This window comes from Gymnoscopelus microlampas (genome assembly GCF_963454915.1).
Source record: "Gymnoscopelus microlampas genome assembly, chromosome: 16".
NCBI lineage: Eukaryota > Metazoa > Chordata > Actinopteri > Myctophiformes > Myctophidae > Gymnoscopelus > Gymnoscopelus microlampas.
The window spans coordinates 40,075,846-40,100,505 of record NC_139953.1 but is presented as its reverse complement, the minus strand read 5'-3'; the positions used below and the strand labels follow the sequence as shown (position 1 = coordinate 40,100,505).

At 43.2% G+C, this 24,660-nt stretch overlaps 3 protein-coding genes and 1 long non-coding RNA gene across 6 annotated transcripts in view; 2 read left to right on the top strand and 2 right to left on the bottom strand.

The window, feature by feature from the left end:
* Positions 1–4,177, bottom strand: part of LOC311062548 — a 98,553-nt gene extending 94,376 nt beyond the window's left edge. Inside the window, exon 1 of the long non-coding RNA XR_014602512.1 lies at positions 4,047–4,177. This is a non-coding gene — a long non-coding RNA (uncharacterized lncRNA). The remainder of the gene's footprint in view (positions 1–4,046) is intronic.
* Positions 4,178–7,458: 3,281 nt separating this feature from the next.
* Positions 7,459–10,570, top strand: chac1 (ChaC, cation transport regulator homolog 1 (E. coli)). The gene is made up of 3 exons (XM_084081666.1): positions 7,459–8,220; positions 8,391–8,426; positions 8,699–10,570. Exons 1-3 carry the CDS (start codon positions 8,032–8,034, stop codon positions 9,092–9,094), a joined length of 621 nt encoding a protein of 206 aa, XP_083937792.1. The 5' UTR covers positions 7,459–8,031; the 3' UTR covers positions 9,095–10,570.
* A 3,745-nt stretch (positions 10,571–14,315) lies between these two features.
* Positions 14,316–15,212, top strand: LOC311062983 (glycine N-methyltransferase-like; the record flags this gene model as incomplete). The annotated part of the gene is made up of 1 exon (XM_084082203.1): positions 14,316–15,212. The coding sequence occupies one exon, from the start codon at positions 14,316–14,318 to the stop codon at positions 15,210–15,212; it is 897 nt and encodes a 298-aa protein (XP_083938329.1).
* Positions 15,213–16,864: 1,652 nt separating this feature from the next.
* Positions 16,865–24,660, bottom strand: part of ino80 (INO80 complex ATPase subunit) — a 90,583-nt gene continuing 82,787 nt past the window's right edge. For 2 of the 3 annotated variants that reach the window (XM_084081658.1, XM_084081659.1), the window contains exons 36-37: positions 22,549–22,770; positions 16,865–21,684 (exon numbers count right to left, since the gene is read on the bottom strand). In XM_084081658.1, the coding sequence (XP_083937784.1) occupies positions 21,437–21,684; positions 22,549–22,770 (470 nt within the window). In that variant the 3' untranslated portion in view covers positions 16,865–21,436. The remainder of the gene's footprint in view (positions 21,685–22,548; positions 22,771–24,660) is intronic. The other variant, XR_014602511.1, reaches the window with a different exon arrangement.

Below are 24,660 nucleotides of genomic sequence, written 5' to 3'. Positions count from 1 at the left end.
TCTACTATTGTACGACTAATCCAACAAGGGGGTATGGGACTCATTTGAACCCGTTTGATCGATCAGATGTTTGCGTGTTGAGAGCATTGGTTTCGTTAGCGTCACTGGGGAAGGGGAAGTCGGATGAAAACCGTTTGCGTTTGTTCCGGTTTGAATTACAGTAAAACGTTGTTGTGCAGACAGTGTACAGAGAACGTATTTCAATCCATGTCATTGATACTGTACTGTCCTCTGACTGTTCTCTGAACTCACTGGTATGGTGGAAGAAGTACTCAGATTTTTTACTTAAAGCGGCACTATGTAACATCATTTTTAATGAATAAAATGTCATTTTGTCCAATCCGTATGCTAGAGTATGTTAATACATTGGTTCTCAAAGTGGGGTCCGGGGACCCCCAGGGGTACTTGAGGGGGTTCCAGGGGCTCCCCAGCTCAATGATGGACAGGAACCAAATGGACCCTTGTGGGTCTGTAACTCTGAGAGTGTCCAAATGGAACCAAATGGACCCTAACGGGTCCATTTGGTTCCATTTGTACACTCTCAGAGTTAGATTAACATTGATTTTACAATATGAATTGGGGTCCCAGAGATATAAAATGGTTGAGAATCACTGCTAGAGCCCTAAACATCTTCTCTTGTGGGGGTCCCTGGCTTATCTTTTCAAATGGGGGTCCACGGGCTAATAAGTGTCAATTTGGGGGTCCTTGACATGAAAAGGTTTGAGAACCACAGTGTTAATACAATATAACTTACAGTATACAATTGGGGTGATTGTATTTTGTCTCCTTGCTCTTCTATTGAGACATTTAGATCGTGTCAAAGGTCGCGTCTCACCTAGACACAGGATCTGACGTTTTGACGTGATGGTCACGTGCAGGCTCTACTAGCTCGATGGTAAAAATGTCAGCACGTGCGCAGGAAACCGGGTTCAAATCCGGGAGTAGAAGAGGAAAGTTACATTGTGCAGCTTTAAGTGCAGTACTTGAGTAAATGTACTCAGTTACTTTCCACCACTTGTTTGGGGTCTGAAGTCATGGAACAGCGATATTGCAGTTGAGCAGAACACACATGTTCTGAATATACAGGACCCCCCACCACTATATAATACACTGTGTTTATATGGTACCACACGCATAGAATACTGTAAACGTTACTCTTATTATTCAACATTCACCTCAATACCTTACTCAACATTTTAGTTGAAATGTTATGCTTTTTGTCCCACTTTCCATATAATTTATTATGTCCTTGTTAACAACCTGCCAAGACTAATTCATTGCATATGGAAACTTATACTGGGTCCTTTCAAGTGATTCTTTTTCAGTTATTAACAATTTAAACCCTATATACTTTGTTGGACGGGGTCCCCCAGGGGTCTATCATTGCCTCCCTCGTTTGTAAATGGTAAAATGGTGCATTTATATAGCGCTTCTATCCGAAGCGCTTTACATTGATTGTGCCATTAACCCATTCACACACACATTCATACACCGATGGCGGAGGAAACCATGCAAGGCACCAACCTGCTCACCGGGAGCAATTAGGGGTTCAGCGTCTTGCTCAAGGACACTTCGACACTAACTCTAGGGGAGCGCCCCAGCCCGGGATCGAACTGGGAACCTTGCGGTTTTCCAGTTCACTCTACCCGGCCACTCAACCCCTGAGCCACTGCCGTTTGTGTTCCTCTACACAAAACGTATGTGCCCAAAAATAGCTGTTCTATGAGCTCACAATGTGTCATGCTGTGACGCCTTGTGAGCCTGTAGATCGGCTATTTTTGCTGAATGTTTGCTTATTATCAGGGTCGGATTACCCATAGGCCGTAGGGGGCGAGTGCCCTGGGGCACCATCCAATGGGGGCACAATTTTTTTACATTTTTTTAATAAGAATGAAATAACATAACCCTAACCCTAAAACCAAAATAAAGTAACCAAAAAACGAAAAGAAACTAACAAAATCCAGCCAAAAATCGATTTCGGCACCCGTGCGATTTGCGCGCGGCCGACCTCCCCCAGCCTCAAGCCATACCTCGGCCCCAGGGAGCAGGGGAGGGCACTTCAACTTGAGGTCGCCCTGGGGCACCACATAGTGCTAATCTGGCCCTGCCTATTATAACATGCCCAGACTAGGGATGCTTGGGGTCATGTGGTTAAAAGCATTCCCCTCATTAGCAAAGCTTTGTATAGGCAGTTAAATAGATATCTCTGATCTTTCTTTGACATGTTTCATTTCCTTGCTGTCGAGCAGAAACCTCTTAACTCCGTACTCTAACTTTTTGTGTTTTTTTGTGAATTAACACCCTACTTGATCATATTACAGCGTCACACAAAAGTATCAAATGTAGCAGATCTGTAAGCTCTAAACCTAGCGCGAAGTGACGCATTTTGAGCTTGTTGATCTGCTATTTTTTTTTAATTGGAAGTTTGTTTTCTTTCCTGAAAATTATATAGCTTGCACAAAAATTAACTTCAGCCACTTCTTTACACCTGTAAACCTGTGGTGTGTGACAATAAAATGTGTTCTTGATTCTAAACAACAAGGCTTCAAAAAGTTCTGATTTTAGAACACGTTGTCGGTCTAAAAATAGAATGTCCCTAGTGCCCCACCATTTGGTGTCACATGCAGGCGAGATCCGGTCACCCAAAGTTCACCGCAACCCGCTCTTTCTCAGTAAAGTTTGAGGTCCAACAAAGAATCAACAAACAATCGTAAATACTTTTGGACACAGATTCAATTCCTATTTTTGTATTATTCTCCTTTATTTAAATGTCACATTATTTTTGTCTGTTTTTAAAACACACAGCGAGTATTATTTTAAGCTCCAGTTTTATTCATTGTACTTTTACTGTAATTGTTTAGTGTTCTGTTCTTACCTTGTATTTTGTCTTACATTCTGCGTAATCTTGTTTTATTGTCACATGTCAGGGACTACGAATGGAAATTAGCTTTCTTTATAACTCTGATATATTTACACTGCATTCTTAAAGGAGAATTCCGGTCATTTTAAGTGTTATGTTTGATGTGTGTCAAATCACTTACCAACGTAGAAATGAAAATCGCGTTACTCCACAGAGCCCCCTATCAACCCCCACCGTTGGCATTATAGGAGGATATAGGATAGCCCAAATTCGCCTATTTTAACCAATGCAAAGTCTGTTTTTTTGCTTCTAGTACTCATTGTTGAGTCCCATGATAATGTAACAGGCGCTAAAACTCCCGACAAGCTAACGGCTAATAACAGAACGAGCTAATGCTGGTTGCTGGTTTCTCTCCCGACCTGGCAACCTGGGGCTGCCATGCAGAGAGATAAGCAGCCCCAGCGTTAGCTCGTTTGTTATTAGCCGTTAGCTTGTCGGGAGTTTTAGCGCCTGTTACATTATCATGGGACTCAACAATGAGTACTAGAAGCAAAAAAACAGACTTTGCATTGGTTAAAATAGTTGAATTTGGGCTATCCTATATCCTCCTATAATGCCAACGGTGGGGGTTGATAGGGGGCTCTGTGGAGTAACGCGATTTTCATTTCTACGTTGGTAAGTGATTTGACACACATCAAACATAACACTTAAAATGACCGGAATTCTCCTTTAAATGTACCCTACTGTACAATACTGTACTGTATGCACTGTCATTGAATGTCCTGTTCCTTAATATATACTGATACCAGAGCTCCATCACTGCCCTTGGATTCCATTCGAACACTCTGGGTTTACACACCTGTAAGGATCCATTTGGTTCGTACCGATAGCTGGAGTACTGGCTGCACACTGCACAGGTGATTTGCATTGGTGTACAAGACAATTGGTCACTGTCTACTGTAGTGTCTACACTACATTATTAGGCAAGAAGCAACAACCACCACCTATGTATTTACTATTTATTACATTGCAAAGGAGTGTCAATGACCGTAGTCTGTCACACATAGCTGTGGATTTGCACATGTTTTACATTCGGGTGATGAACACTGCTGTGCTATGGAAACGGGAGATTTTGGGTGCTGGGCCGTGCGAGGCCATAAGGTGTGGTGCAGATATGGAAACTCACCAGAACCTCTGAGGTAGAGGATGAAAGATGAAGGCTGGAGGCTCCACGTGTCAGATGGCCTTTGGCTACACGCCCACTGGGCCACTGATTCGATGACATGGATTACAGCCGTGATACACCTGGCGTCCTGTGAACAAGATTCAAGATTCAGAGACGTACTCCACCAGGCTGTGCTAAGACTGACCAACTAATACAATAAAATAAAAGGTATCATTTGGGTAAAGGTAATAACAACATTTACAATAGAAGCAGCAATGATTAATAAAGTGCAAAGTAAGTGTGTAAAGTGTGTAGAGCATTTACTAAGTAACCTGTGCACAACACTGTATCATACACAGACATTGGTGGAGAATGATCATAGACTAGCATAATAACTACTGTAAGCAAAAGAGCCTACAATTTAGACTTATGTTATATATCTTTATGTTGCAGTGAAAATGAAAAAATGAATACAAAATACAGAATACAAACCAAAGATATACAGATTACATTCATTCAGCAGAATGCAGAGTAAAGGTATACGTATGCAAATTACAGTAAATAAAGTGTGGTGAACTATAGCAATTCTGAGCTATAGATGGGGGGAAAAGTAGAATTTGTGAAGAAATTATGCAATGAGGGTCCAAAAACAGAGGGTCTGTGCTCAAACATGTGCTCACACTTGTTCCTGTTTGTTTGAGGTCAGCTCAATCACATACCTGTGATTGCCCTCTGGCTGTTTTGTTAGCTCTGTTACATAATGCTGTAGGCTACTCCCTCCAACTCACTTTCCCCACGTTTTTGTTATGCTTATACACTTGCTTTGGCAATGATGTAAACGTATGCCTTCTCATGCCAATAATGAAGCTCCTTTGAATTTAATTGAATTGAAAACGTATCCGTGGCCTTGTCTGTGGCAAATTTTTGATTATTTTCTTTTTTTTAACATAACATTATGGTGTTCTTATTTTGATCATAAGACCCAATTCAGTCTCCGGGTTTTCTTAAGAATATGTACGACACTGATTTACAATGACACTATGACACATTAGCAGTCCACTAGGACAGTGGTTCTCTAACGTTTTATTTTCAAGCTCCCCCATAACTCTGAGAGTGCACAAATGGAACCAAATGGACCCATAGGGTCCATTTGGTTCCATTTGTACACTCTCAGAGTTACAGACCTGTAAAGGTCATTTCAGGCTATAGCTCTTTGTAAACACACAAAGAGCTATAGCCTTAAATGACCTTTAATATTATTGTCCACCCATTTGTATGTAGCCTACATGGCAAAAATAGAATTTTGACCAAAATGTCCACCACAAGCCAGCATGGCGATGACCTCTGCACACCTCAAAAACAAGCCTCTGTGATTGCACTCTGGCTGTTTTGTTGGCTCTGTTTACAGAATGCTGTACGCCCTCCAACTGTACATATACTTTCCCAATTTCTTTCTTAAATTGTTTTGCTGTGCTTGTTTTGACACTTGCTTTGGCAATGATGTAATTGTATGCTTTCTCATGCCAATAAAGCTCCCTTTGAATTGATGTGTTTGTTCTGTTGTAGTGGCAGTGGTGTAAAGTAACTTAAGTACATTTACTCAAGTACTGTATTTATTTACAATTTTGAGGTATTTTTCACTTCTCAGTATTTACAATTTCCAATACTTTTATTTTTACTCATCACTCAACATTTTAGTACTTTTACTTTTGGTACTTTAAGTAGGCTATATGTTTATGCCAATACCTTTGTACTTTTACACAAGTACATTTTCAATACAGTACTTCTACGTGTAATAGAGTACATCTACATTTCAGTATTGACACTTTTACTTAGGTAAAACATACTACTTGAGTACTTGTTCCATCACTGTTGTTTGGTTATATAAATGTTCCTTGCAGAACATGTGCAGCAGAATGTAATGGACAGAGGGAGGGGTTGTTGTCTGTGGTCTGAATGATGATGCAACGCCTTGCTTCATTGCTCAGCAGAACAGCACCTTGAAACCAGCGTTGCCAGGTTTTGTGAGAGAAATAAGCAACCAGAAAAACAAGCCCAAAAGAAGAGACTAATACGCCACATCACATGAGAGACCTTTTATGTCACTCCCTCCAGTACTAGTCATGAACGACACAGTGGTTCTGCATACTGATAGCGAGGCGTTGTGTGCTTGTAGATCAGCTATTTTTGGCAAAGAGGTGTGGTGTAGAGGGGAAAAAGAAGAAATTCAAGTACCAAGTATTGAAGGTTCAAGTGGTTAAATGTCTGAAATTAACCGAAAATATGAATTTACACAACACTGATGATGATAGTCAATGATAATCTGACTAGCCAGATGGTAGCCTGTGAAACAAAGTTGTGTCGCAAGCTTCTTCCATTTGACGGTGTCAGGTTAAGTCAATGAAGCCATCTCTGAGATCTATGAAAAAGTTGTTGTATAGTATACAATGTATGGGGGTCCATGCTTCGTCTCTGTCTCAGCTAAGGGGTCCTTGGGCTGAAAACGTTGAAGACCCCTGCTTTAGGCATTAAAGATCCAGGACAAACACATACCTGTCTCACACTCTCCCTGTCTCACCTCAAGGGAGGAAGCGCAACCACTAACGTGTCCGACGTGTCCCAGCCTCCCTTATAAGGAGTTCCAGGCATTTAACTTACAGTTTCCGGTACAAAATACTACTTCAAATAAAGCGACTCAACAAAATGGGCATGGATAATGGGCATAAATAATTATATTAAATAAGAACAAAAATAAGAAATAAAATGATTACTCTGGCAGTTACATTTTATATACACAGAGATCGGCTATTTGAAAATAGCCAATCTACAATTAATCTATTAATAAGCTCACCACGCGTCGCATCGCGAAACCGGGTTAAATAAAGGAGTACCAACACTCCTTCAAAACCGCTCTAAAAGAGCACTTTGACTTGGTGACTGCAATTCGAAACTGGCCCCTGTAAAAAGTCAAAGCCAAATAAGCAACTGCACTTTAAAGACAAGCCCAAAAAACTGCAACCACCAATATTTACAAGCAACTTTACAGAAAAACAAGCCCAAAGTCGCTTATAGTAAGCAGCAGACCTGGCAACTCTGAACAGCAGCACCTTGAAACGCACTGGAATGTTGCATCAGCCACCGTCCAAGCTCCGACAACATGGAAACCATTCCAGAGTGACACCACAGACGACCAATCACAAACCCAGCCGGTGTGACTGACAGTCCACAGACCAATGCCTTTAAAGAGGGCACGTGCGTAAAATTGGGAATTCCAACCAACGGGCCAGCTCGTGCGCCCTGGAATCCCGCCCCTACGCGGCGCACCGGCATCCGATTGGACAGATCACCTTAGACGCCCGCCCTCTCTCGAAGCTCATTGGTCATACGCCGCAGTCTCGATACGCCCCTGAAGACAGAGAGGATAAAACCATCCTACTCGTCATCTCCATGATAGAGGAAACAGAGACGCATCTTGAAATACTCTGGCGGAGAACCGGCGATATCGACAAGAAAACGACCTTATATCACAATATAAACCGTGTTAGGGCTCAGTTATCGGTAATCAAGATTAATTCTGGTTTTCGGTTGCTTTAGAATTAAGACAAAGGCTCGCTATATAGGTGGCTGGCCACAGCTTGTCGTTTTTTTTTGTCCGTTCTTATTGACCCAGAAGGCCGCCATGGCTTTTTAACGCGGCTATGCGGCAACACTAATGCACCAGGCATGCATCAGGCACGACATAACGAACCCCCCTCCTCCTCCATCACAACTGCTCCGCAGTTGGGCTCCGGTACCGTCCGAGGTATCCCGGCGAGCCAACCCGTCCCCCTCCTCCTGGACCGGCGGAAGACGACGTCGCTGACCAACACCTAAAGTCAGCTGAAAAAGGAGAAGAGGCCTGAGGCCCTGCCATTTTTATTTTTGGCCCTTTAAAGAAACCTAAAACATCAACGTTATCTGAATTCTCCATCCCCTACGTCTTAATAACAACAACAACAACAACAACATGAAGCCTCAAGACATAGTGTCTGGGTCCGGAGGGAAAGCCACCGTCGCCAGTCTGTGGATCTTCGGATACGGCTCGTTGGTGTGGAAGCCCGACTTCAAGTACCGGAGCAGCAAGGTGGGCTTCATCAGGGGCTTCAAGAGACGCTTCTGGCACGGAGACAACTTCCACCGTGGGAATGATGACTTGGTAAGATGATCAATCAAATCAATGTCTGTTATTTTATACATGTATTTATTGGTACCACCCACACCTTGCTGTGTTTGTTATATTAACTTGGTTGTATCAGTCAGTTACCTGAGATCATATTGTGACCCATTTTTCTCATCTTGTCTCCTCCTTTCTCTCTCTCTCTGCAGCCTGGTAGAGTGGTGACGCTGATCGAGGATGATGATGTAAGTGGAAAACGCGTCACTTCCTCCTTTTCTAATAGTCATTAATGTGTTTGAAAGCAGCACATATTTAGTGCTAATAGCCAGCTTTTACGCCTGATGTATATACTTGGTTGCATTGCTGGTGTCTTGTAACAGAAATAGGCGATGTCCAAGTATGGTATAAATTCAAGCTTTAGTTCATGCATAATGTCCATTGTTAATATCCCCTCCCTGTCTCGAGTGACAAAGATGGCTGACATTCCTCTCTCTCTCCCCCTCCCTCCCTCCCTTAGGCGACCACGTGGGGCGTGGCATTCGAGGTGACCGGCTCCCAGGTGGAGGAGTCCCTCAGGTACCTGAACGTGCGCGAGGGCGTGCGCGGCGGCTACGTCACCAAGTCGGTGGAGTTCGTCCCCGAGGGCGACGATGAGGAGACCATGATGGCGCCGCCGGTCCAGGCGCTGGTCTACATCGCCACCCCGGACAACCCTCTCTTCCTGGGGCCCGCCAGCCCCGAGCTGATCGGCGCCCAGATCGCCGTGTGCCGCGGGAAGACGGGCCACAACCTGGAGTACCTCCTCCGCCTGGCCGACTTCATGAGGCAGAGCTGCCCCCGCGTGGACGACCCGCACCTGTTCGCCATCGAGGCGGCGGCTCTGGCCGTGGTGCCATACCTGTTGGCTGTCTAGTAGTCAGATTTGATTTATACTCCCAATACTGTGGAGAATAAAGCAGATGTTACACACTATACATACTGTAGACACCAGTGGTGGGAAAAAAATACTTAAATGTTTTACTTAAGTAAAGGTATCAATACGGCAATGTAGAAGTACTCTGTTACAAGTAAACGTCCGGGGAAAAAAAAATACTTGAGTATAAAAGTATTGGTATCAAAATGTACCGAAAGTACTAAAATATTTGAAAATGGCCGATCTACAAGCTCACAACGCGACGTGTTGAATAGCCTAGGTATAAAATGGGGCTAAAGTGGTTAATGTATGATTTATAATGTAATAATTTATATCTGCAAAGCAACTAGTAACTAATGTTTTCAAACAACTGTAGTGGAGTAAAAGCTTCTGGAGTGGCTCCAGGATTGTGGACTTGGCCATGATTTTACCCGCAAACACCTTTTTGGTCTCCCATGTCTGTGATCTCGTAGCACTTGCAGCTTCCCTGCCCAGAAACCGGTTCTTAGTCCGGGGGCAATACAGCTCGTCTGGGATAAAGTAAAAAATACCTCAATTATATTTAAGTACAATACTAGAATAATAAATAAAAAGAATATAAATAATTATAAATATATAAAAAATAAATCATTTATTTATTTTTATTTACTTGATGCAGGAATCGTGAATCGGTCTTCACCCCTCAACTTGCATTTGATTGATGGTTCCTTGTGTTTGTGTGTGTGTGTGTGTGTGTGTGTGTGTGTGTATACACACACACACCTGATTTTAATGAGCCTTTCGCAGTCAGTCTTTCCAGGTCTACATGGGTTAAACTAATTGAAAATAGCCGATCTACAAGCTCAACTCGTGTAACGAGCTTGCAGTTGTCACGTGACACCATTGTAAAATGGGATTTAAATGGTTCATCAGACAAATGGATTTGTCGATTAGACGCTCCTCAATTTGATGAATGGAAAATTTTAATCAAGAATAAAAGCTAAGAAGTTATCTGATAGTTGGAGCCCTGTTTCCATCTCATCCAACAGTCTGTATTCATAGTTGTGTAGTTCCTTGATGACCCATGTGTTGTGTATTCGTTTAACACTATAGCTTCAGTCCCATCCGTCCACTGAACACAAAAGCCATTAACATGCTATGAGAGATGACAAAAAGGAAAGCATGATACTTCTAAATGTGCAGAGAATATGTTTGTTGTTTTTGTGTTTTTTTTAATCTGAGCATGCTCGGTTTTTAATACAAAAAAAAACTGTTAAAGTCCGATTTCTGTTGAGTAAGTGTTACTAATGAGCATTAACGGTCTTCATTTGCTCAGTTTTGTGACTTGCATTCTAAACAAACATGTAGACTTTATTTTTGCACAGATATCTGTAACTGACTGTTGTGGTTGATCTCTATGCCTTTGTTTTAAAAGGTTTGATTTTGGCACGGTTTCCATCCAAGTGTGAATATCCTACAATAAACAGTGAAAATAAATGAATGGTTTGTTTCTTGTGAAAATAAATGTTTTATATTTAATGTCGTTCCTCTAGATCAATCGTTTTTATGTAAAGGACCCCCAAATTCATACATATTAGGGCACAGAGCCAATCTGTGAACATTTTGTGTTGTTGGATTGAGTACAGAATTCTACAACAATGCTGTAGGTGGGGAGATAACAGTGCAACTATGATCTGAATAGTCTCATACGTTCTCTTATTGGGCTAACTTCTAGATAGTGAAATTTAACTGATCCCCATTTTGATAACCAGACTTGTCATTCAAATTAAGCTAATCTGTATGCTATGAAAAAGGTATAGTTTGTTACCTGCTACGTAATTAGCAGTTCGTTTTTAAATGTTTTGATTTTAGTTTGTTGTTATAGTTTTAGGATTTGACTAGTTTCAGTTTAGTTATTTGGTTTTAGTATTTCAGGTATTATAAGAAAAGTCTTGATGGGGATGAATTCTCATTTCAAATTCAAAAGTAGCAGATCTATGTGGTGTTCTGCTATTTCTGGAGAATTGTATAGGTGGAAGTGGTGTCTGTGGGTTTTATTTAACCAATGACGAACTTGTGATTAAATATTGTCATAACTACAGTGAGTGGATCCATTGGTTATTTTTTTCTGTTTACAGAAAAGTAATGGTTTTGGACATGCAGTAAAAGGTTTTCACCCAACACTGATAATATGATTTACAAAACGCGTTATGGAGTTATTAAAGGTTGTGTTAATAAAGGTCCCATTTTGAGCAAACCACTATGTTCTACCAGGTTGAGTGCCCAGTCGCCCACAGTGCAAATTGAAGGGGGGGAAACTAAAACTGAGCTGATTTTACATGCAATTCTATTTAGTTTCAGCTAGTTTTGCATTGTTAATCTTTTTTTAAATTTAGCAATATTTAATAAGTCAGTGGTTCCTTGAGGGGGTTCCAGATGGACTCTTACAGGTCTGTAACTCTGAGAATAAAGTATTGACATACTCAAGTAAAGTAAAAGTACCTCAAAATTGTACTTAAGTACTACAGTACATGAGTAAATAAGGTTGTCACGTTGATATTGTGTGTGTTGAACACACATGGCAGAATTAATCACACGCACGCATGCACGCGCACACACACACACACACACACACACACACACACACACACACACACACACACACACACACACACACACACACACACACACACACACACACACTGATGTGTGTAGTGTGTGCATGTGTATACACACCACAGTGAAACATAATGAATAGCTTGGAGCACATACACATACTATATCGTCTCTGTTGGGTGGAAAACACATATGTCCAAAACTGTTACTTTTCAGGATTCAAATTCAAAAGCATCAAAAGTAGCAAGCTCAAAACGTGAGGTTGCGGATCTGCTACTTTTGATGCTTTTGTGTGATGCTGTAGTAGCCTATGATCAAGTAGGGCGTTCATTTACGGAAAAAAAGACAAAAGGTTTGAATATGGAGATAAGAGGTTTCTGCCCGACAGCAACGATATGAAAAAAAAAACACAAACACAAATTGGACAATAGAAATTGGAAAAACCTTGCCTGATGTGATGCATTCTCAGAGAATGCAATGTTTTTTCCAATGTTCTACTGTCAGATAATGATTCTCTGTAAACCCCAGTGTGCATGAAAATCCCAGTGGATCAGCAGTTTCTGAATCACTCCAGACCAGCCCATTTGGCATCATCACCAACCATGCCATGCCACGTTCAAAGTACCTTAAATCACCTTTTGCTCGGTTTGAACTACAGCAGATCGCGCGTCTTACTTGTGTACTGTACATTGCTTAAATGCATAACATTGCTGCCTTGTGATTGGCTGATTAGAAATGTGCGTTAAGGAGCAGTTGTACTAGTGTACCCAATACAGTGGCCGGTGAGTGTAGATTTTCAGGGGTCGGCAATGAGAATGGTCACACCACGTCAGGGGCTCCCAGCGGACACAGACAAATAGACCCTTTACGGGTTTGTTACTCTGACAATGTACAAATAATGGACCCTAATGAACCAAATGGATCCGTAAGGCTCCATTTGGTTCCATTTGTACACTTTCAGAGTTAAATGAACACAGATGATTTTACAGTGTAGATTGCATGGGGTCACAGAGATTGTTTTTTAAAAAGTATCAAATTGGGGTCTGTGGCCTAATGCGTATCAAACTGGGGGTCCTTCAAATAAAAAAGGTGGAGAATGCCTGCATTAGACCAACGTGGAAAGACACACAGTGTGTGGAGCTGTGTGTGCAGGCTGGACGTGACTCAAGTCAGAGTTCTTCCAGGACGGGAGCTTATGTAAGCGTGACCTCTGCCACCTGGAAGTCCTGTGTTTACAGTCTGCTCCACCGAGAAGGTCGCACACATGTCACCCAGCACGCACGCACACACACACACACACACACACACACACACACACACAAGAAACCCAACACACCATAACAATACATGAGAAACGACATTTCTTAACTGACATTAAGTGACATTTCTTCAGACAGACGGTCGGTCTGTCTGTCTGTCTGTCTGTCTGTCTGTCTGTCTGTCTGTCTGTCTGTCTGCGGGTGCCTGTCTGTTTGTCTGGAAACTAATCTCACAAACCGCTGGAGCGATCAGTGCCGCATTTCTTGTGCCAGTGTGCCAGTAGAACCAACTTAGTACTTACTTACTTTAATCCCCTTGGTTCCCTGTGGAACATTTAAGGCTACCATCCGGTCCTATCCTGCGCACAAGCTAGTGAGGCACCACAACATGCAACATTCCACATATGTATGTCGGGCAGAACTCCATATTCTAACTTTTTGTGTTTTTTTATCGTAAATGAATGCCTTTATCATACTACATCGTGTCACACAAACGCATCAAAAGTAGCAGACCTGCTACTTTTTCCATCTTTGAATTTGAATCCTGAAAGGTAACAGTTTTGGACGTATGAGGTTTCCACCCGACAGAGATGATATGCAGAATGTCCTACTGGCTCTCCATATTTGGACAAGACTGCTGACATCATCAATACGATGTCAGAGATCAACACACTGCATTCTATTTAACTGACTGTTTACGTTGTTGTTTATTGACGACAGCGCATGTATTCGGCTTATTCCGGTTCCGCACTTGTACATGGCTCCGGATAAGAGTGTCTGCTAATTCCTAAATAGTAGATTGTAACATGAGAGACAAGCCCCTATTAGACCCCGTCTGGTTAGCTTTATTTTGGCAAGCGACACACATGCAAGTCGTCATTAAGAGCTAGCCGGAACAGAGTTATATTGTATAAATAAAAGTTTACTTCAGAAAGCACTGTATGCGTAGCAAGTACGTCGTGGGAAGGTAATGGTGGGGTTGCACATTGAAAACAGACAAAAGGAGAATGTATCCTTCCCATTAAGTCTGTTCTATGGTCTAAGGTTCTGTATGCTTACATTTACAAATATGTTCAGAAACACTTTAAACTACATTGATAAGACACTATCAGCAGGAATCCCAGCGTTGTAAATTAATATTCTAATAAATATTACTACTCAAGGCTACTGATGTATGCTTTATTTTTAAATACTTAGAAATTGCACGTGTCATCAAGTGAGGGTCCTGGTATAAAAAAATAAGTTTGAGAACCCCCGGCAAAACGGATTAAGAAGACACAGATAGTTGTTCCTTGTCGTCGTTGTGTTTATTCGTGTTTCCAAAACACTCCAGGATCAGTTTGGATCGTGGGAACCGGGTCGTCGTCATGTCTGATCCGTCGGTGGACGATGTGTTCAGGACTTGCTCTCTGGGCGTGGCGGCTGCGGGGCTGCCGGACCAGTACGCCGACGGGAAAGCGGCCAAGGTGTGGCAGCTGTACATCGGCGACACGCAGTCCCGCACGGCCGAGTACAAGAGCTGGCTGGTCGGCCTGCTGCGAGAGCAGGGCGTCGGCACCGTGCTGGACGTGGCGTGTGGGACGGGAGTGGACTCTATGATGCTGCTGGAGGAAGGCTTCAACGTGATCAGCGTGGACGCCAGCGACAAAATGCTCAAATACGCCCTGAAGGCCCGATGGGAGAGGAGGAAGGAGCCGGCGTTCGACCAGTGGGTGATCGAAGAGGCCAACTGGCTGACGTTACCGGGAGACATGCAGAAGCCCGGGGAGGGTTTTGACGCCGCCATCTGCCTGGGCAACTCCTTCGCTCATTTGCCGGACTTCAAAGGGGACCAGAGCGATCAGAAGTTGGCTCTCCGGAACATCGCCAGCATGGTCCGACCGGGAGGCGTCCTCGTCATCGACCATCGCAACTACGACTACATCCTGGAGACCGGCCTGGCTCCGCAGGGCAAGAACATCTATTACAAGAGCGACCTGACTCAGGACATCTCCACGTCGGTGCTGTGGGTGAACAACAAGCCCAATATGATCACTCTGGATTACACCATCCGAGTGCCCGACGCCAAGACCCAGAGCCCGGATGACGTCAGCAAATTCCGCCTGTCCTACTACCCTCATCGTCTGGACAGCTTCAAGTCCCTGCTGAACGAGGCCTTCCACGGCAAGCTGCAGCACAGTGTCTATGGAGACTTCAGCACCTACAACCCAGGCCAGGACAAGGCCCCCTGCTACTTCATCCACGTCTGCAAGAAGACCACATAAACAGCTAGATCCGTATCACTTTGGCCTATAAATCGGTAACGGCAATTATGCAGCCGATGTGTTCCAATTTATTTTTTAAACCACTTTCAGCATGGCTTCCCTATTTTGTCTGTGTCGTTCTAGGCGGAAATTGTAAAAAAATAAACTACTTAACTTAACCTTTGGCTCTGTACTTGGTCTGCTCTTTTCTCCCCCTCTACACCAAATCTCTTCCTCCAGGGGTAGCTGATCTGCAAGCTTGCGACGTGTTGTGGGCTTGTGGATCTGCTATTTTCGGCGAATGTTACCCCCAGAATGGGGATGCGAGGGTTCAAGTGGTTGATAGGGCTTAAGTGGTTAAATAAAATAAGGTTTCAAATTGATTAGAAAATGTTGCAGTTTCTGACTGAATATCAGTCAAAACATTACATTACTACATTGGTGTAGGATTTTCCTAAATCTGGATTGGACCACAAACTCGTGGGGTTCTACCTACCTACAGTAGTGCTGTCCTGCGTTACAGTGCCACCAAGCCCCGTCTCTTGTGAATTAATTTCTGCCCAAAACACATTTTGTATTTCCAAATCCCTCGTCAAGTTTTTTTATTTTTTATGTCTGGAGGCTTTGGTGAGTCCTGAGCCCTGAATAAATGTGGTGCATAGGGTAGGGTCATTTGAATAAATGGTACATACCATTGCTGTCAGGTGGAAATCTTGTATGTAAGTTACTTTTCAGGAAATGTAAAAAGGAACATGTCTTCCAGTGGATCCAATGTACCTGTAGTTCTTAAAGGTTTCATGGCATGCTTGTTTACAAAACATTAAAAGTCTTTATCATGGTCCTTCAAATGTGCATTAAAAGGTTTTAACTGAAACATCCAATCCAGTGAGCCATGGCAGGTTTTGTTCTCTTTGCGTTCTGAGGCCTTTTCAGCTGCAATGAAAAAAAAAACTATTTGCCTGTGGGTGTCGCTTTTGAGGGATTGTGCCTGTCAATCATCGACTCCGCCACCCCAAAGGAGAAGGATAGGGATTAATGGACTTTGACATCAAAGTCCACGGGCCAATCACAGCATCCAAGTCTAATTATTCAGAAAACCCCAGACCATAGAAAATCTGCTGAATGTTCAAAGTTCAATTTTTTGGGGTGTAATCGAGGTCAGAAAACCAAAAGAAAAAACGAAAAATAAAAATAAATATAGATTTGATGTCATGAAACCTTTAATTAGTCACAAGCTCCGCAGCCATATTGGAAATAAATTGGGCATCTTCCATACTTCCTTCACAGGTCTTACCAATTACACTAATTATTAACGCTCTGTTCCATTCCGAAGCAATGGAACAGAGCCTTCATTCATCATTCATATCATTGGTAACACCTGTGAAGAAGGAAGTAAGGAAGAGGCCCAATTTCTTTCCCATAATGGTAAATGGACCGCATTTATGTAGTGCTTTTCAACAAAGCGATTTACAGTGTATTTCACATTCACATACCTGATGGCGGAGGAAACCATGCAAGGCACCAACCTGCTCATCCGGGGCGGTTAGGGGTTCAGTGTCTTGCTCAAGGACACTTCGACACATAGCCAGGAATCGAACCGGGAACCTTTGAATTCCAAGATGGCCGCTCTACCTCGTGAGCCACTGCCGCAAGATCAAGAACGAGTCAGTGGACAGATTTAACACTCGTTTATTTTCACTTGGCTTTTCCTGTTAGTAAAATGGCAGATTTTCTTTTCATATGTACACATGAACTATAAAAATAGACAAGAGAATGAGCGAAAAACCAGCAGGAAAACGCGGCTCTTAATATTATGTACACCGATAGAGAACATCATCATATCATCAGCATATCATCACGCTATTAACACAAAACTAAAGGAACCCATGGGTGCTCATTGAACTCAGGACACACTAAGCCTTTTAATCCATAAACATCAGACATCACATACGTAGAACAGCGGTTCCGAACCTTTTCTAGATCAGAGCCCACTTGAAAATCTCAAAAGCGTTCACGGCCCACCCATCTGTGTGCATTTTTTCTAGGTTTTAAACCAAAAAATACCATCTTTGTTTTACACCGGCCCACAGGTTGGGAATCGCTGATACAGAACAACACACTTCTCATTAGAATCGTCAGTAAGTATCCTTCCTGTTAAAAATAAAGAAAATGGCTTTGATAGATTTTATATTGTGTGAATGCATGATTCACATCTGTCATTGACTGCCACACATAAATTAAATACCTAAAAAGTCATACTGTGTACATCTTTCAATTAAACAAAAGTTATTTTTGATGTCATCTTTCACAGGTATATGTTTCACAATAACCAGTCCAAATAAATGTTTTCTGACGACTTCTCTAAACTTGTTTTTAGTTGCGAGTGTCTGCCCCCGACACTAACCCCAAAATGGCGCAGGTCACTGGAAATGTAGCTGAAATGTTTTTTTAACCCATTCAGACCTGAGGCCGACTCTAGATTTTTCAAAAAATGAAAAACAAATTGCAGATGTTCAAGCTTGCAGCGTGGCACGAAGTGACGCAGTGTGAGCTTGTACAATATATATCTGCTATTCTTTAACACATCAGGGGCCAAACACGGTCTGAACCGTGTTTTCACAGAGTAGCGCTTCGGTGCCGAACACAGTCTGAACCGCGTTTTCAGTCTTTTTGTTTTTCGTTTTTTTCCACACAGGAGGGGCTGGAGCAGCTCTGGAATCACCCACGGTGATTCTGAGAAGGAAGGGCCTTATAGATCACTGTGCCAAAAACATGGCTCCCCATCCGCTTCCGTTCTATCTCCTTCTCTAAAACCCCTATAACTCCGAAACTTTTTACGTTGGGGAAAATGACTCATTTTGTATGCGCGATCGCTGCGCCATTGTGACTCGCGTGAAAGTTGTTATCGTTCCAGGCGTTAGCAAGGACCATCGTGCAAAATGCACGCATGCTTTGTTTTACATGGATTGATCGTCGTGGAGTCTACAGCTTAAACAGCGCCGCGCAGCTCAACGGTGAGATTTCTGGCACCGAACGTAATACGTTATTATAAAATTCTGGCACCGAATGTGTTAATAGCCAATGCAAAAATCTAAAATGACACTGATGCGGTTTCAATGGGTTTTAATACGTACCCTTTCTGATCGTTGCCTTGGAAAGTATTCTTTGCGCCACGATCATGCAACGTTCGTTTTGGAGCAGACCTTCTGTGGGATAGTTTCAAACTGAATTCTGGGAATCGCAGTTCGAACAGACCATAGACGGGGCGCTGCAATGACAACGGAGCTCCCAGAAGTGTGGCCAAAAACACCACTAAAATGAATGCTACAACAGTATGACTTTAAGAAACTTCCAAAAGTTTGACGTGCGCGGGCAGAGTTTACATCAATCAAATTTCAAACATTGTTCAAAATATATTAACTGCTCTTTTCATGCGTCCTTCAGTTGGATCAAACTTTTATGGACAAAGGCTTTTTCCTCGGTAACGACACTGGTTATTCACATCTCTTCATTACAAAAATATAAGAGCTCTGTTAGAAAAGCTCTACGGCACAGGGTCACTGAACTGTTGGGTTGGAGAATTATCTACTGACAATTAAATAACCTACGGCGTGTTAACGCATGAACAACCACACTCAAGACTAAAAACCAAGGTTGACGGCAGAGCCCGACCGGTGCCACGTTTTTGGGCCCAACGCTGGTCCCGATTTGGGGGAGTCCTAGACCAGTGGTTCTCAAACTTTTACATTTCAAGGACCCCCCTTAACTCTGACAGTATACAAATGGAACCAAATTGACCTGTTAGGGTCCATTTGTATACTGTCAGAGTTACACACCAACATCTTGTCAAAAAAGTGCTTAACATTTTTTATCACTTTCACTTCACAAGTTTCTATTTGAGAACATTCAACCAGAATTTATTTCATTTACCACCTATTCAAAAATGTTCAATAATAGCCGATCTGCTATTTTGGAAAACCTTTGATAGATTTTGCTATAATGACATGCCCCAAAATAGGGACACCCAAGTTCAAGGTGGTTAGAAATCGGTACATATCGGCTGCTTGAGTGTCGATATATCGTCGTCAAACTCTAAATTAATGGCCAATATATCAGCCGGTCCGATATGTCTCTCGGTTCGGGCTCTAACCTGACGGAAGACATGGCTCAGTGCACGTGACACGAAATGCCTCTTTTAGCTATGATGTGATCGACTGTCACGTCGACCCCAACGTGTCACAAACAAGGTAAATAAAAAGTACAGCTTTTTGTCTTCTGCGAAAAAAAAGCAAATGGAAACCCTCTTGTCACATAATCGCAGACGGAAATACTCTGAGCAGATTCAGTTTCTGCTGACTGGAAAAAACATGAAAATAACAGACGTTGAGAGGAACTGTGACAGACTGTACCATAACCATATTACGTGTGTGTGTGTGTGTGTGTGTGTGTGTGTGTGTGTGGGGTTATGTGTTTGTGTGTATATGTGCTAATGCAGTGGTTCACAAAGTGAGGGTCCGAAGACCCCCGGGGAGAGCTCCAGGGGGGGTTGTTCGCCCCCCGGCAAAATGTGTTAATCGCCGCTGTCGTCTGGTAGAAACCTCTTATCTCCATATTTTAACTTTTTGTGTTTTTTTTTCGTAAATTAACGCCCTACTTGATCATACTACAGCGTCACACAAAAGCATCAAAAGTAGCAGATCCACAAGCTCGAAACCAGCTTGTAGATCTGCTACTTTTGATGCGTTTGAATTGGAATCCTGAAAAGTAACAGTTTTGGACTTTTTTTACATTTTTGTTTAACTGAGGTTTCCACCCGACAGACGTAATATAGCATAAAAATCAGTTGAACCACTTTAACCCATTAAGACCTGAGGCCGCTTCTAAACATTTTCAAAATCCTAAAAAAAAAACGGGATAAAATATAAAAAATATATTTTTTACGATTTTTCAAAAATAGCAGATCTACAAGCTCATAGCGGCACTCGGTGCCGCGCTATGAGCTTGTATATCTGCTATTTTTGAATAGCCAAAGACATCTAAAGTGACACAGATGCGTTCCAGGTATCAATGGGTTAACCCTATTTTTATACCATGTCTATTTGAACATTTTGAAAAATGTGGAATCTCTTCAATAATTTTGAAAACTTTCAAACTAAACAAATTCTTTTATAGGGGGTTCCTGGCCCAAAATCTTTTCAGATGGGGGTCCATCCATGGCCAAATAAATATTGATGTGGTGGTCCTTGATAGGAAAATATTTGAGAACCACTGCGCTTATGTGCGCGTGTGCGTGTGTGTGTGTGTGTGTGTGTGTGTGTGTGTGTGTGTGTGTGCGTGTGTGTGTTAGCAGCATGTTGACAAGGGTAGCCAGTCTCAGCTACTGTAAATACTATTGTCTGTGTTTACAGAGGAATCCATGATCCATGGTCACAGTGAGAGCAGGTCACTTATGTATGTATGCATGTGTGTGTGTGTGTGTGTGTGTGTGTGTGTGTGTGTGTGTGTGTGTGTGTGTGTGTGTGTGTGTGTGTGTGTGTGCGTGTGTGTGTGTGTGTGTGTGTCTGTGTACTATTGCAGTTGTTCTCAAAGTAGGATCCAGGGACCCCCACCACCAGGGGTTCCCTCAAGGGGGGTCCCCAGCAAAAAATGTGTTAATATAGAGTCACAATCAGTGTAACCACTTTAACCCTATTTTATACTAATAAAAAAAATAGCCGATCTACAAGCTCACAAACGTGATGCAATGCAAAGCGGTGTGAGTTTTTAGCTCGGCTATTTTTTTTAAACGTTTGAATAATCTTGAAAAGGTGTGAAAAGTTGGGAATCATTTAGACCTTTTTAACCTTAACTCCCCCCCAGAAGAGACCTTATTCTTGACATGAAAACGTTTGAGAACCACTGTTATGTATGTACGTGTGTATGTATGTCGTCTCTGTCGAGTGGAAACCTCCTAAGTCCAAAACTGTTACTAATCAGGATTTAAATTCAAAAATAGCAAAAGTAGCAGATCTACAACCTCGAAACGCGGCGCGAAGCGACGCGTTTCGAGGTTGTAGATCTGCTACTTTTGATGCTTTTGTGTGACGCTGTAGTATGATCAAGTAGGGCGATAATTGACAAAAAGACACAAACAGTTAGAATATGGAGATACGAGGTTTCTGCCCGACAGCAACGTTATGTATGTATAGTACGTATGTATGAATGTATGGATGTAAGCATGCATGTAGTATCGGGTCCCCTGGTTACTATCGGGGCCCAGGCCCTCCGGGTCCCTTGCCCTTCCTGGGTGGAGTGTGGCTGGGGTGATGCAGGGTGCTGTGTGCAGCGGGGTGGTGTTTCTGGGGGCTGGGGGAGGGCTGGGGGGCGGAGGGCGCCGCCGCCGCCGCCGTGCCACCGCCGCCGCCGAAGGCCCCCGGGGGGGCGGCTCCGGGCCGACCCCCCGACAACGACAGCGCCGAAGGCTGCAGGGGGACGGCTGCAGAAGAGATGCCTCCTGGGAAAAAGGGAAAAAAGGACGGCAAATGTACTATAGGGCTGCAGCAGTTAATAGAATTAATCAATACTAGACCATACCCGGTCGACACATCCGTGGGGGGATATGCGCACATGATCTGGCATGATCGGGCTTCACAGTTAAGTTCAGATGGTAATGGTCAATGGCTGTGTGCAAAATCAGAGCAATTGGTCCAGCCACTGAGGAGAACCGGGTAGCTTCACTCACTCACCACGGTTACTAGAATTATAGTAGGATAATAATACATTTTATAAAATAGCGAGAATAGCAGATCTACAAGTTCGTAGATAGGTGTATTTTTGGTATGCAAGTACAGTTCAAAATCGCAAAACAATGATAAAAACAGCATTTATGATATTGTTGTTCTAAAATGTCGATGTCCTCACAACTATAGTAATGCAAACATAAATGAGTGTGTGTGTGTGTGTGTGTGTGTGTGTGTGTGTGTGTGTGTGTGTGTATTACTATGCTTGTGAGGACTAAATGTCCCCACAAGTATAGTAGAATATGAGAAATAGACAAAGAATATTGTTTTATGGTTGAAAAAAGTTTTTTAGAGATGGGTTTACAATTTGAAAAAAAGATCCAGGTTGGGGTTAGCGTTATGATGAGGCATTTAGAAGTTAGTTTTAGGTACGTTAGATTTATGCCTGATTTACACTTAGTCGTGCACCGAAAAATTGCCGATCTACAAGCTTGTAGCTTGTAGCTATTTTTACGGAGTTCAGCCATTGTTCGGCTATTTTCAATGGCGTCCTAAAATGTTGAGATCGTCACAAGTATAGTAATACAAACGTGTGTGTGTGTGTGTGTGTGTGTGTGTGTGTGTGTGCGTGCTCTAACCTTTAGCGACGCTGTAGCCATAAGCAGCGTAAGCGGCAGCGGATGCGGCCGCTGCCCCCGCCATCGCTCCCGCCATGGCCGCCGCGCTGCCCGCAGCCGCCCTGCGGCCCCGCCCCTTCCCCACGGACTTGGTCCCGCCCCCGGATCCTTTGGGCCGCCCCCGGCTCCGCCCACCACCAGAACGCCCCCTGCACGGACTGACCGTCTCCTGACCAGACACACCTGAGAAAACAAACACAATCATAAACAACGTTTCTGTTATTAACACTGAATCATAAACTAAATCTGTTGTTTACACGTTATAAACAATGTACAGGTATCTGTTTTTAACACTTTGTATCCTAATTAATGTTAGCAACACTTTTAGGATAGAACTTTAATAACACAAAATTATCCCGAGGCGTTCCCAGGCCAGTGTGAAGATGTACCCCTCATCTGGTCCTTGGTCTGCCACGTGGTCTCTTACCAGTGGGACGACACTGGGACGTGCAGCGAGGACCTCCCTAGGGAGACCCTCGGGAGGTATCCGTACTAGATGCCCGAACCACCTAAGATGGCTCCTTTCCAAGTGAAGGAGCAGCGACCCGAGTCTCTCTCGGGTGACTTAACTTCTCACCCTATCTCTAAGGAAGATGCCAGCCACCCGTCTGAGAAAACTCATTTCGGACGCACCTGGGGCAAATTCTATACTTGATCCCCTGATTTTCTTACCTATTGAGTATATGCGCATGCTTAAAGTGAATGGCACATCGAGTGGCAAATCGAGTGGCAAAGCAACATGCAAAATTAGTTTAACATTGTTTAATGTTGTTTAATGCAATCAGATATGACTTTTCTGTTTGGATGCATGGGCTGTCAAGGCCAGAAAGTATTTTTTTGACACTCAGAAGGCATGCCTGCATAACTTCCGGGTTTGATGATGATGTCACACGCATATCCTCTATACATCAAATAGTTTTATTTTTTGCCGAAAAAAGCCGATATACGTACATACTCACATCCTGTTGTGAGGTTGCAGTATCGTAAGGTATTTTTGCCCAATTCTCGGCAAATGTTTGCACATTATGACATGCCCAGGTTAGGGACGCTAGGGTTCATATGTGGTTGAAATAAGTCCTGAATTCTATCTTTAAAGAAAAATCGAGAGGAGGTATTAGGGGGGAAAGAGTGTGTGTGGGAGAGACAGAGAAAGAGAGAGACAGAGAGAAAGACAGACAGAGACAGAGACAGAGACAGAGACAGAGAGAGAGACAGAGACAGAGACAGAGAGAGAGACAGAGAGAGAGACAGAGAGAGAGAGAGAGAGGCTCCAGCCTGGCGTTGACCGGGTCTCTCTGGCTACTGGAGACGAGACACAGATAGTTTTCCACAGCAGAGCAGAGTGTTATTACACAGCATTACTTATCATTACACTAAGACCTAAGAAACCAGAGAAAAACGCGCTGAGCGCTGTTCTCTTCTTCGTGTGCGTGTGTGTGTGTGTGTGTGTGTGTGTGTGTGTGTGTGTGTGTGTGTGTGTATCTGGTACAGGGCCTACTAAGCCCTGCTTTATCCCTGTAGCTTCTCTCACTCTCATCCTTGCCTCTCTCTCTCTCTCTCTCTCTCTCTCTCTCTCTCTCTGTGTGTCTCCTGCTGGGATCCAGTAAAGCAGCATTATTATAAAACCACACAGTCACCACATCATCTCTCTGAGGAGAGAGAGAGACCACTGGTTCACTATCAGCCAGGTCACCATTTACTGTGCTTTAACCCAGAAGAACGGGATGAGGGATGGGAGGAAGTAAGGGAATAGAGCAAGAGAAAGAGAACGAAGGGGAGAAAAGCCTGTTTTATACTTAGTCCTGTGCCAAAAAATAGCCGATCTACAAGGTCACAACACGTGAGAGGGCAGAGAATATAAATAAAAATGAGCGGGGATCAGGGAGGGGTAGGGGGGGATCGGGCCTCTATTTTTGATATCCCCCCTCTGTTCATTCATTTTGGTAAGTATGTTTTATGGTAGAAACAAAAACGAGCACACTCAGTCTACAGTAGCAGTCTACAGTACTATACTGTAGACACACTCAGTCTACAGTATGTAAATTTGTCGGGTCCACGGCAAATTGCGCACAA

Bases quoted from the DNA above. Each gene is read 5' to 3' on its own strand.
- chac1 (XM_084081666.1), top strand. From the start codon at position 8,032: ATGAAGCCTCAAGACATAGTGTCTGGGTCCGGAGGGAAAGCCACCGTC. The intron at 8,221-8,390 runs GTAAGATGATCA...CTCTCTCTGCAG, and splicing joins ACCGTGGGAATGATGACTTG to CCTGGTAGAGTGGTGACGCT. The intron at 8,427-8,698 runs GTAAGTGGAAAA...TCCCTCCCTTAG, and splicing joins CGCTGATCGAGGATGATGAT to GCGACCACGTGGGGCGTGGC.